Raw genomic sequence first — 12,383 nt, 5'->3', positions numbered from 1 at the left:
GTTCGTTTAAATTAAAGAAGTGTTTTGGCAAACACAGCGTCGTGTACTGTTTTACAGTGAGAGAAGCAAACATGCAAGTAATTGTCTTAAATAATACTTTAATTGTTCAGAAATCAATTTCATGATGATCAGAAACCCAGCACTGCCCTCCAGTGGAGTAACATGGGATCAATGGGTAAGATCCTGATACTATCACTGCGCTTATTATCACACTCCAGTTAATGCACACCAGCTAATGCAGGCGAACTCTATCATTAATACTGCCCTATATCACAGGATCATCTACAGTTAGTACGCTACTTTTAATTAATTGCATTTGAACCTTCATTACTTTTTGAAGGCACGTAGAAGAGCATGCAATCTCGTCATTTTGGTTTAATTCCAGCTGTCCACTGTGGCTGACCACAAATAACATAGAGAAAAACAATCATCTCTCTCTTTTAAAAAAAAAAAAAAAAAAAGATCTGCTCTAAATGGGTTATTATGATGGGGGGCGTTAGATAAGCATTATCAAAGATCACATCAGACGATCATCTTTCAATGGTGATCACTCGATATATCTTGGTAAACGAGCACTGAAACTCAAAGAAATTAATAGTCAGCCAAATTCCTCCGCTTCTGGACACGTAGTAGTGTTTGTGTACGTGAATGAGAAGGGGTATGTTGTGGTGGAGAGTACAGACCACTTTATTCATTACGTTATGAACACAGGTGTTGATGTGTTACTGAAATAACAAAAATTCTATACCGGTTATAAAGGCAGATTGTACAGTAATATTTTTTTTTTCGGGGAGTGTGAATTTAATAAGAACCACGCCTAATGAATTAATGGAAAACATATAGGGCTTGAAGTTTTCGGGGTTTATTTTAGATCACATGACGCCCCTTTAAATGTATTTTAAACGTATGACGTGACAAATTACGTTAATTGCTCAAAACATCTAGCTAAGCTTGTAACATTTTTGTGCAATGGTGTATTCTGTACAGTTTTTAAATGTATTTACAAATCATTTTGTATGTATATTGAAATGTATTGTTAAAAACCAAAATATTAGCTAAAAAACAAAGCATGCATAAATTAAATGGCATAGGCTAAGATTAATTAAATTAGTGTTCCGCTGTTGTGAGTGCCAAAATAGATTAAGACTGTACCAAATAAAAAAACATATCCCTTCTTTGTTAGTTTTATATTGTTGTTGTTAGTAAGTTTTGTAATTTTGATCCTCATTATTTTTGTTGGTTTATACTTTCACCCACTTCACAACAATGGATGAGAAAAGTCTGAAGCTGCTTCCCTTGGACACTGAAGACCAGGGTACCCAGAGGTGTAGGTTAGGACCAGGCACAATGGCCAGTCTAGGACTGAAGATTGGTTGCCTGATTCTGTCTTTGGTGGTCACTGCCTGTGCTCAGCTTGGTCAAGAAGCGGCCTGGCTGAAGGTGTCATGCAGTTTGACTCAAAATGCGTTACAGTAGAACTGATTGAGAACTTATTATAACATGCGTAGCGTGAGCCATAATCAGATCAAAATGGTACCCTATTCCAAATTAAAATGCATACATGTTCACTTAAAAGCTAAATTTTAAACCTGTCGTTTCATTATCCAAAAACATTACAGAGACTTGGTTTATCTTATCCCAAGGGAATACTACTTGCTGGGCCTCCGGGGGTAAGGAAGACTGCTTGTAAGAAGTAAGAAGATGGGCCGTGTGTCCTCTTCATTGATGAATTGGATTCATTGTGCCCTAAGAAGACAGGCTCTACAAATGCACCTGAAAACCACCTTGCCACTCAGCTTTTAACATTAGTGGATAGTATCGTGAGTGAGGACCATATGGTCATTATGGCAGCGACCAAATGGCCAGACACTTTGGATCCAGCGCTTAGGAGATCGGGCAGGTTTTACAGAGAGGTAATACTGGGATGTACTTTTAACAGGATTGTGAATTTGAGAGTTAGTAAGACAGAGTCTTGTTCTTGCTATTTTATACATTGTAAAGGCAACCTTTATGAAAGGACCACATGTCTGTAGTGACCACGCTCTTTCAGTAGCTATTAAAGCAGGTAGGGAACCCACAAGGAAAGGTAAGAAAAACATTTATGGCCAAACGGTAGATGGTTCAGTGTCTGGTTGCCCTTAAACACCGAAGTTGCACACAGTTAATCAGGTTTTTTTTCAAGTCATTATTGGTGCCTCGACCCTGAAGCAGAGGAAGTCTATTTTAGAAATGCTCAGCACACAGGTGCCTCTTTGCAGCAATATATATATTTGGCCTCTTTAGCAGTAATGACCTCTGGATATGTTGTAATATTATATTTAAAGGGGTCTTGCTGTGATCCAAATATGTTGTGTTTTTATCTCTTTCTTTTATCTTCAGAAGGACGCGAGGAGTCACTTGATAAGAATGAGCAGCTTTTTGGAAGCACTGAGGAAAGTTTATCCATCGTGCCTCAGAAGCAGCATTGGTCAAACTGACTTCAGACCTGTTGCCTGGGAGCACATTGGGGGTCTCGAAGATGTCAAGTTAAAACTGAAACAGGTCTGTGAAAGTGTTAGTAAAACATTAAAAAGCAGTATCTTCTGAACTTGAATAAAAAGGAATCCATTCAGTGTTTTTTTTTTTTAATTTACAAAGACATATTTTTTTCTACTAAAGGATACAATATGTGTTGTTTTCTATTTTAAAGAGCATTGAATGGCCAATGAAGTTCCCTGAGGCGTTTATCAGGCTGGGACTGTCTCGCCCGCAAGGGGTTCTTCTGTACGGACCTCCAGGCTGCGCTAAGACCACACTCGTGAAGGCCACCAGCTGTCACTGTTCCTTCCTGTCTGTCAGTGGAGCCCACCTCTTCTCTCCTTATGTTGGAGACTCGGGGAAAATGCTGGCCTAGGTTTGAACTGACAGGCTTGTCTAAAACTGAAGTTATCTTTACGCTTCCTGACCAGCAGGGTATACAATCTGTTAGCATTATACTGTATCCAAAACAAATTGTCAACGAACAACATCTTTCTTGTTGTTGACTGAGAAATCTGAATCTGTAGCATAAACAACAAAAAACACAAATTTTATGTTTTGTACAGCCATATAACTTTTGTTGTTGGGAATCTATTGTTTTATTTTAAGTTTTGGGAGAGTGTTCATGTACGTTAGAGTGCTTTTTAATACAAGAGAATAAACTTCAAACCCTTAATCAAAATGATGGATCAGTTTTGTGGATAGGGCCTGTTGTGTTTCAAATGTTATGCCAATGATAAGGCAACATAGCACCCAAAGCATTGCCTGTCTGTGTCGCTGCAGGTATTCCAGCAAGCACAAGCGTGCACCCCATCAGTCCTGCTTCTGGATGAGATCGACTCGATCCAGGATCACGGGCAGATAGTAAAGCTGGGAGAAGCATTCAGGACAGAGTGCTGTCTTTGATTCTCAGTAAGTTAGATGGGATTGGACTGAAAGTGATGGGGAGGGGAGGACCAGCAAGCAAGAAGTGCCTACAGGAAGGTTTGCCAGAACAACAGGAATGTGACAGGCAGGTACGCGATAACAAATCCTGCATAAGGGCATCGCTTCTTAAATGGCTACATTGTTTTCCATGATGCATGTTCTTTTCAACGCACAGCCAAAAATTGCTTACAGGTTTTGCAGTATGAACATGACAAACAGTGTGTGTAGAAGTATCTGTTCATTGCATCCATGTCAGTTGATGAACGCACCAAGAACTTGAGTATTTCCTTGTAACTCTGAATATGAAGTTAGTTATGTAGCCATAGATGTCATGGGACACCATTTTAACACAATTTGTGAACAGGAAAAATAAAACAATAAAATTGTTACTGGGTTTGTAACATTAAGTTTATTTAGCAAAAAGTGCAAATTGACCTTGATGAATCCGGCTCCACGGGATTGGTTCTCGAAAGAATTAGCAAGAATAAGACATGTACAAGTTAGCCTTTCAGTAGCACCCAGCCCTCTTGGTTCCTTGTTTTCTTCAGCTTGATTACCAGGAGGTGTGCATCAAAGATGTCCTGGTTGTAGCTGCAACGAACAGACATGACCTGTCGGGTGATGCGCTACTACGACTCGGAAGATCAGATAAAATCGTTTATGTGCCTCCTCCTGACCAAGAGGTAAATGATAACATTTGCTGTGTATCTTCTGCTAATGGTGATGATTAATGTTGTAAAGAAGTCACCGTTCTCTAAAAAATATAACAAGCACTCATGGTTCTAACAGAACGGCATGTTTATAAATACATTTTTCAGAAAGTGTATGGGCTATTAACATTTAATGACTGTGGGGGGTTCCTTCTGTTAATATGGCATGACCCATTTGACCCATACTGGGGCACAGGATCCCCCTGTAAAATAGATGATTGCAAGATCTCCCAAATTGTTATTTTGCACAATCCAACAAGCCAGGCTTGCTATATTGAAGATTTGTACAGAGAAGGTGCCATTAGACGAAGATGTATCCTTAGAAGATGTAGCAGAAAAAACAAGTTTCTTATCCAGAGCAGATCTCGAAAATCTTTGCAAAGAGGTAAGAATATGTTCTGGAAAATTGTCTTCAACATAACCCTAACTAATCCATATATTTATTTGCCCTAGATTATTGTATGCAAAAATGTTTAAAATGTTTGATCAAACTGAAATAAATCTGGCTCAAGGTTCTGTAAAATGCAGGTAATCTCAAAGGGTGAAATAAGTTCCCTTATGATATTAATTTAAAAAATAAACAGTGTTTTAAGGAGTCCAGTGTAAAAAATAAAACAAACTGTACAAGGATATTAACATTACTGAATGGAATTATTTATTGCAATAATAGTCTACTAGCATATGGCCCTTGTTTTCATAAATGATTGGGATATTGTCGTATAACATATGAAATGACTATTCTTAGAAAAGTCACTTCCTATTGATTTGCATATGATAAATGATTTCTTGTTTTATGCATTAGGCTGCTTTGCTTACATTACACGAAGAAAGTTTGGATGCTTCCTGTATAAAACATGCCTCCTTTGTGACGTCATTGGAAAATACAAAGCCCTCCCTAACCACACAGCAAATTGAGTTTTATCAGAAACTGTTAAAAAGTTAGTTTTTTTATCTTTATTGTACTTCCTGTTTACCAGCCATTTGTAGAAACCTGGAGATTGAAGTGTCTTTACTGGTACATCTTTTCACTGTACAATAAAATATATTACCTTTGGATTATTTAATTCTGACAAACTTTATATCTTGTGTGTTACGTGTGTGCCTTGTATTTCTGTATACATTTAATTGAACACGAAATGCCTTTCAGATTGTAGTAGACAGTGATTGCATTAGCTGCAGTTGACCCTCAGGCTTGTGAACAACAGCACTCCCCATTCCCGGGCCACCACCTCTGATAACAATGGGACTGTTTTGACTTTATCTTGTGCTGTGATAACGCAGAATTGCCTGAGACGGGAGAGAAGTTACACCACAGTTGACTCCCCATCAGATCAAAGGATTTACACCCTGTCCCCAGGAAAGAACTGCGCAGGACAAACTGGTCCTGGTAGACTCCAGCATAGCTGGAACCACATGTCATAAACGAAAGGCTTTGTCACAAACTTCTGTGACATCCCACCCAGAGACACACCCTACCCTGTAAAACACTGTATCTACATCAAATCTACTGTAACCCTTGTGTATGTTAGCAGACTTCACTGACTCTTCCTTTGTATACATCGATTAAAATATCTGGAGCTGATAATCAACCTGAATCCTGAGTCTGTTTGGATAGCGGAGAATAAATCCACTACAGTTTGTTTTGTGTTTTACTTTAGCTCGTCCTGAAAAATACTAATTTAATCAAAACTGGTATTTAAACCATTTTCCATTCATCTGTACAATATGTTATATGTATTATTAAATTCTTATTTATATTTAAATATTGTATGTTGTTCTCTTGCCAGACCAGTACTCATGACAAAACACCTGCATGTCATAAGATACAGGCCAGCTGCTTAACTTATCTAATAATAAAAGGTTATTAAAAGAGCTGTATTATTGTGTGGTATGAAAGAAAAGTCTTTTCATTTCTCCTTATGTAATCTTGTTCACAGATTCACTAAGTGAAACAAGTTACAGGTAATGATATATATATATATAATATATATATATATATTATCATATATATATACACACACACACACACACACACACATACGATTCCAGAATAATCTTGCTGGCCTGCTTCTATACTGTTGACAGGTCACAAAGACCATAGCCAAACAAAAGCAAAAAGGACACTGCTAGAAGGCTTATTGTTAAATATTAATCAATGCTGGAGCATGAGATTTAGAATCAGAAAAGGTAAGGAAGCATAGAGACTCCTTCAGGTGAGGTGCACTGCAAGTCCAGGCAAAGCTGTTTCAGTCTATGTCCTGACCCAGTGGGAAGAATCGGTAGGGGACGTTCGAATTGGCCTTTGCATATAAGGTAGAATGATGAGGGTCTTCTGCTTGCACATCAGGATAATTAAAAACTTAGTCTACGGGGTGTTGTAGTTAAAAATCTACATTCGCTGCCAGCTAATACAGAAATGAATAATTAATATGCTCTTTGTCTTTCCCACTTAATACAATTCTATTTTAAAACTGACAAAAACTGAATGCTGACACCAGGACATTCGTAAGTTCCTTAAAAGCACTTGTTGAGCGCCCTTTATATGCGGTACAACCCTTCTAGTGATAGACTTCAAATCTATTCCAAATTACCCTTTCAACGTGTGTCTGCAACTTGAAATGCCCTTGTAAAAGGACATGGAACAACAGCCGACTCCACTAAAATATCTACAAAGAAATTAACTGATATACAAAGATTTTAGAAATTCATATTTACAACGAATTCTTCAAGGCTTTATATATTTAAAGAAAACAATGTGACATCACCATAATAATAAAAAAAAAGTCACCTTTTGTTTAATAATTTTGGGGGTTGGAGGTAATGCAATACATACTAATTTAAACAGTTAAAGTAGGTAGATTTTTGATCACAGTTAGGTAGTAGTATGCAGGTTAGAGGGTTGGGGTTTTATGCATGCACTGCTTTGCTAGTGCTTTATGAATAGGGACTATACAACTTGCTGTGTGTTCAGCTGGGTGATGATGACACGATAAGATTGTCTTCCCTGACGCCTGAGCTTCCAGCACCTGTTACCTGTACAAAAGCACAGTATGTCCAATGAAGCCCTGCTTTAAATTGATTTGTTAAGCAAAACGATATCCCTGACATGCTGTAATATATTAAAATGCATCTTCATTTTGTTTTCCGAATTCCAAACTGCACACATGTTTTAATGACATTAAGAAATGGTCTGGTATCTCTGAAGAATCATGCAAACACCTTGTAGACTCATGTAACATGTCGAATCAGTGTTTATCCTGTTGGCAGAGCTATGACTGGTGTTTCTACTTTTTTGCCAAACCCCATCACAGAATCTTTATTGGGCGCTCTGTTAAAAGGTGAAAGGTCATCAAGCAAGCTCAACCCCAGATGGTTTAATAAAGGTACAAAGATAGGCAAATTGCTTGTTTTTTGTTGTTGTTGTTTGTTTTGCTTTGTTTTAATATTGAATATGCATTTTAATAGCAGAGTTGTTACTGTCAGCAATAAAATGTTTCTTTTTTGGCATGGCAAGGCTGTATAAACAACCTGTGATGATTTACTGAGGTTCCTTATGCCATTATGTAGAAACTAAGCTGGAAGGAGCAATGACTCATTCTGCAGATTGAGAAACACAAATGACTAAAATGCCTGCAGCCGAGCTTCTTGAAACATGAATCAAGAACGTAGAATAACGGTGCCTCTGAACCCAAGACATAGTTTCTAAATGAACAGACCAGAGAGGATACGCCTTTTTAAAGCAACATGACACTAAAATCCACCTTGCCTTCTTCAAAGTAAGGCTAAAAATAAACATTCCGATTCTCTTTTAAATGTACTCGAGCTTCTGGGGTTCTGATTGTTTGCAGACGAGCTAGGAGTGCAATGCTCATTCAATAACGAAAACCAAATCCACCTGTCCTTCGTTCAGTGTTGCTTGGAAACATTTCAGGATGAAGATCAGTAACATACTGTGCTATGTTTTAGGGGTAATAAATAACAAATAATAATAATAATAATAATACAACCTCATCCTCTCCAGTACTGTGCTGCATATCCGAACTCACCAACTCACATACGTGTTATGAAAAAAAAAAAAAAAGCCGGTTTTACCAGCAGGTGGCACCTGTAAACTTCAAATGAAACCAGACGAGGAAACAGTGTCAACCACGACCGATTTTAGAGGAAGGGTTTTTTAAAATAATGTTTGTGGGATTGTCTACGTGACGTGGACCTCGTATAAAGTGATTCAACAAACATATATAACTGCGAAGTTCAGCAAACATTTAGAAGCCGAACATTTGTTGTGAAGGAGCTAGAGAAGGTAGGGTACACCTTGCGATGCTGCAATGCAGGAAAAAAAAACAAACAAACAAAAAAAAAAAAAAACAACCGCACAGTATCACTTTGGGAAACGTTAAATAAATAAATAAACATTAGATTACAGGAAATTACCAGTAACTGTTTTTTACAGAGTATGGTATGGGTATAGTAACGTATTTATCCTCTGCATCGTGCAAAGAAGCGACCCACAATTTAGATAGAATATATAACAAATTCTGATCTTACATTTTCGCTTTTATTAATTATTTAGAGTCTTTGACATCACCAAAGGGAAAAAAAAAATGTCTGGATTTTTCAATATGCTGAAAAAAAAGAAAGAAGTAAGTTTTTTATTTTATTTAATGTGTATGAATGTAAAAGCTGTACTGTAAAAATTGTAAAAGCTATTTCTTTTAAATGTATAATCTTGGCAACGTTTGATATAATGAATATTTAAAACGTACATACCGATTCATATTTGCTATGTATGTTTAAGGAATACATTTCATTATGTTATCGTATTTGTTCCAGCATCGACATATCGTACAGTATATACAATATTTTAAGCCTAATTAATTCAGTTTTTATTATTATTATTATTATTATTATTATTATTATTATTATTATTATTATTATATCAGAATAATGTTTACCGTGTTCATTTATAAAGTGTGATTTATTTTGCTTTTAGCTCATTCCTCTTATTGGAATTATGACGTTTGCAGCAACAGGAGCCACCTCTGTTGGTATTTATTTCTTGGCAACAAAACCAGACGTAATGTAAGGACATATTTGGTTTATTTGTTTATAAATAATAACAATAAAAAGTAAGGATTTCTTAATTCTAGTACACGACAACAAAAAATATGATTGTATATACAAAGCGAAATCCATTTTTATAGTAGATTGCAATTCAATACGTTGCTAAGAGCTGAAGTAATTGACTGGGAGTTGTTCGAGCTGGCTCGAGATTGCTTAAAACAAACAGCAACATCATTTTGTCAACCACTTCTTTATCATTCCTTCCTGGTACAGATACCGTGGGTGTGTAGCATGCATACATGGGTGCGTTTTTAAAAGATATCAAAGAATTTGCCCCCAGCAATTAAATTGAATTGTGCTATATAGATACGCAACTGGTATCTGTTCCATATTGTAGGGTTAACATAACAGCGGAATATTACAGTGGAGTTCAGAGACATTTGTAATACGCTTGTTTTTCCTTGTCGTATGTGTTATCACACGTTTCTACTGCTTATTTTTTTAACCTGTCACCTTTTTATTATTATTTTACAGTCTTTTAAAGTCCAAAAATCCAGAACCCTGGGAAACCATAGACCCCTCCAAACCACAGAAGGTACACTGTGAACAGTTTATTTCAAGTGATTTTAGTTTGTGGCGTTGGTTTATCATATTGAAGTCAGCGGTTTTAAATCGCGTATTGGAGAGATTGCAGGGACAGCAGGACCTGAAATAGGTCATCATGATATCCTATAGGAGCCATGGCGCTGATCTGAAGCTAAATACGTACAACTAAGAAGCAATACAGTACCCTAGAACCCTGATATTGTGAAAGACTAACATGGTTGTTCTAACCCAAGTGACCATTTTAAAGTTCACTATTAATGTACTATCATCCATTCAATTAACTGTTGTCCTTGCAATTGTGTTGCCAACATTTCTCCTGGCTAGACACACACTAACACTAACACACTAACTAACACCTAAACAGTGGTTTGCTGAAACTGCTTTGGAAAATAGGACAGGTAATGTACAACAGTAACTGGTATAAATCCACACTGTCTGCAAGAGCTGTAATTCAGCAATCTGTTTTACATTGTGTAAGATACTGAGGATGCAAACTACCTAATTAAAAGTAATTACCATGCAATGCAAGCATGCCATGACCATTCCGACTCATATCAGTGACCAAATCACAATGTAGGTCTTGTCATTGTTCAACATGGTTCATTATTTATTGAGACTGGAAAAATAGTGTGAGCTGTTAAAAAGAACAGGGAACAGAAAGACAGGTGCAACTAGTCAATGTTTACTCAACATGGCATATCAACTCTACCCCACACATTCATACTTATATATCACTATACTTCCTTTTTTTGCCTTCCAGCTTTTAACTATTAACCAGCAGTGGAAACCAGTGGAAGAAGTACAGATTGTAAAAGGCTTGATGAAGTGAAGCCCCCCCATCCATCCATCAGTTCATACATTCATCCACACTCCACCCCCACCCCACCTGATTTCTGAGCGTCACACCCTCTGCCTGCACCCTGTCAATCTAACGGAATCATTTCTGCACAGACTAGACTCATTGAAAAACCAGTGTGCGGAAATGCTTCTGCTACTTTGGTAGGGTTTGGTCACGGACAGGTCTCAGCCTCATAGGGTTTGAAACTCCAGGACCAACATCAACAGCAATCACCGCACAGCAACAGCAATCGCCGCACAGCTGGCAAGACGAGGTTATCTGCAAATAAAACAATATTCATCGTTTGGCATAGTGTTAAAATGGGAAGTATCATGCTTACTGTGTACATATTGGTTTCAAATAAACAATATTTGAAACTCTTAGCATGTGTTTTTGTTTAAATTATTAATAAGAAAAAATAAGTATGTACTGATCCAGAACAATCACACACTTAGTGGTAGAGAAAAAAAACAAAACAAACATATTATCAAAACATATTTCACATTTATTTCACTTCTGTATATAGATGCTGAACAGCATGAATCATAGTTCCGAGGAGAATTCTGTAACAAGGCTGAGCCTGCATCCTACTGCATACAAGAAATGTCTGGACAGCCTTAACTGAGTTTTCCTCAATCAGCTACACTGTTCAGTCTGCTCTGTCTCTGATAGCCTTTGAAATGGGTGACCCATTTTTAAAACCATCTGATAGAGCAGTAGTTAGACAACATACATTTAACTTGCTTCCATTTCAAAGCCTTGCAGATGCTTTTAAATAAGGCTTGGTGCAAATTAAATTACCATATATAACAATTTAATCAACCTTTTTTTTTAATTGTAAATGTCTTTACAATATACATTATAACGCTAATTTAGGTACATGTTCACATTAGTTTAATAAATAAAAATGTCCCCTGTGAGCAATAACTTAAACTAGAACCTATGTTCACAAAGCCATGCTGACCCACCATCTGTTTAACTGCAAGAATTTAACATTAAATATGTATAAACTGCTATTTTCAGAACTGCAATCCAAGACCATGACCCTATCGAATGCTAGCAGGATATAAAGCATGGTTTTGAACTTGTTTAGAAGAGCAGTTGTGCAAAACAGGAACAGGAAGCAGATGATCAAGCACAGTGTGTGTAACTGTGCAAAATACACCTTGTCATTAATTCCCTAGCTATATAGAAATCCTCTCCCTCTCTCTCTCTCCCTCTCGGTTTTGGTTTATAAATGTAGGACTTTGAGTATAGATTAGTAAAGCTAGACAAGGACAAGTATAGTGGGGTGTAACACTGAGCAACCACGAGAGCTCTTTTCATCTGCACCACGTCAAACAGTGAGTCACATTTTACAATGTTTTTCGATTGCGTGTGAAAGAGAGAAATAACTTTTTTCAACTCTTATTGTTTCTTTAGTCTGGTTTGACATTTATCCAAGACCCACTGCTGCAATATACAGGGGAAATACAAAAAAAAAAGTCAGGCACTTGCCATAACATCGTTAATAGGGTGTATTAATTGGCAACACGTGACCAGTTTGCAGAGTGCTTAGATTGTTCTAGAAGGACATGTCGCCATACTTAATGATCTCCACCACTTATACCCGAATTGGGGTTGTCAATCTTCAGCAAAGCCAGCTCTCCAGACGTCAGTTTCCTTGAAAAACAGCAGCAATGTGTGCAGTCTTGGATACAGAAGAACCAGGCCCTCTTCTG

The 12,383-nt window shown here is 37.2% G+C and overlaps 1 protein-coding gene and 1 pseudogene across 1 annotated transcript; both read left to right on the top strand.

Annotated features, from left to right (window-relative positions):
* Nucleotides 1-1,266: 1,266 nt before the first annotated feature.
* LOC121294535 lies at nt 1,267-5,098 on the top strand (annotated as a pseudogene).
* A 3,409-nt stretch (nt 5,099-8,507) lies between these two features.
* Nucleotides 8,508-11,045, top strand: LOC121294876 (normal mucosa of esophagus-specific gene 1 protein-like). The gene is made up of 4 exons (XM_041219026.1): nt 8,508-8,797; nt 9,148-9,236; nt 9,753-9,813; nt 10,585-11,045. Exons 1-4 carry the CDS (start codon nt 8,759-8,761, stop codon nt 10,651-10,653), a joined length of 258 nt encoding a protein of 85 aa, XP_041074960.1. The 5' UTR covers nt 8,508-8,758; the 3' UTR covers nt 10,654-11,045.
* Nucleotides 11,046-12,383: the final 1,338 nt, after the last annotated feature.

Source organism: Polyodon spathula, chromosome 19, assembly GCF_017654505.1.
Source record: "Polyodon spathula isolate WHYD16114869_AA chromosome 19, ASM1765450v1, whole genome shotgun sequence".
Classification (NCBI taxonomy): Eukaryota; Metazoa; Chordata; class Actinopteri; order Acipenseriformes; family Polyodontidae; genus Polyodon; species Polyodon spathula.
This window is presented reverse-complemented; position numbering and strand designations above follow the sequence as displayed.

What these genes read in the sequence shown, in the direction of transcription:
- LOC121294876 (XM_041219026.1), top strand. Translation starts at nt 8,759, where the DNA reads ATGTCTGGATTTTTCAATATGCTGAAAAAAAAGAAAGAA. An exon ending in GCAACAAAACCAGACGTAAT is followed by an intron (nt 9,237 to 9,752) that starts GTAAGGACATAT and finishes ATTATTTTACAG; the next exon opens with TCTTTTAAAGTCCAAAAATC. An exon ending in ACCCCTCCAAACCACAGAAG is followed by an intron (nt 9,814 to 10,584) that starts GTACACTGTGAA and finishes TTTGCCTTCCAG; the next exon opens with CTTTTAACTATTAACCAGCA.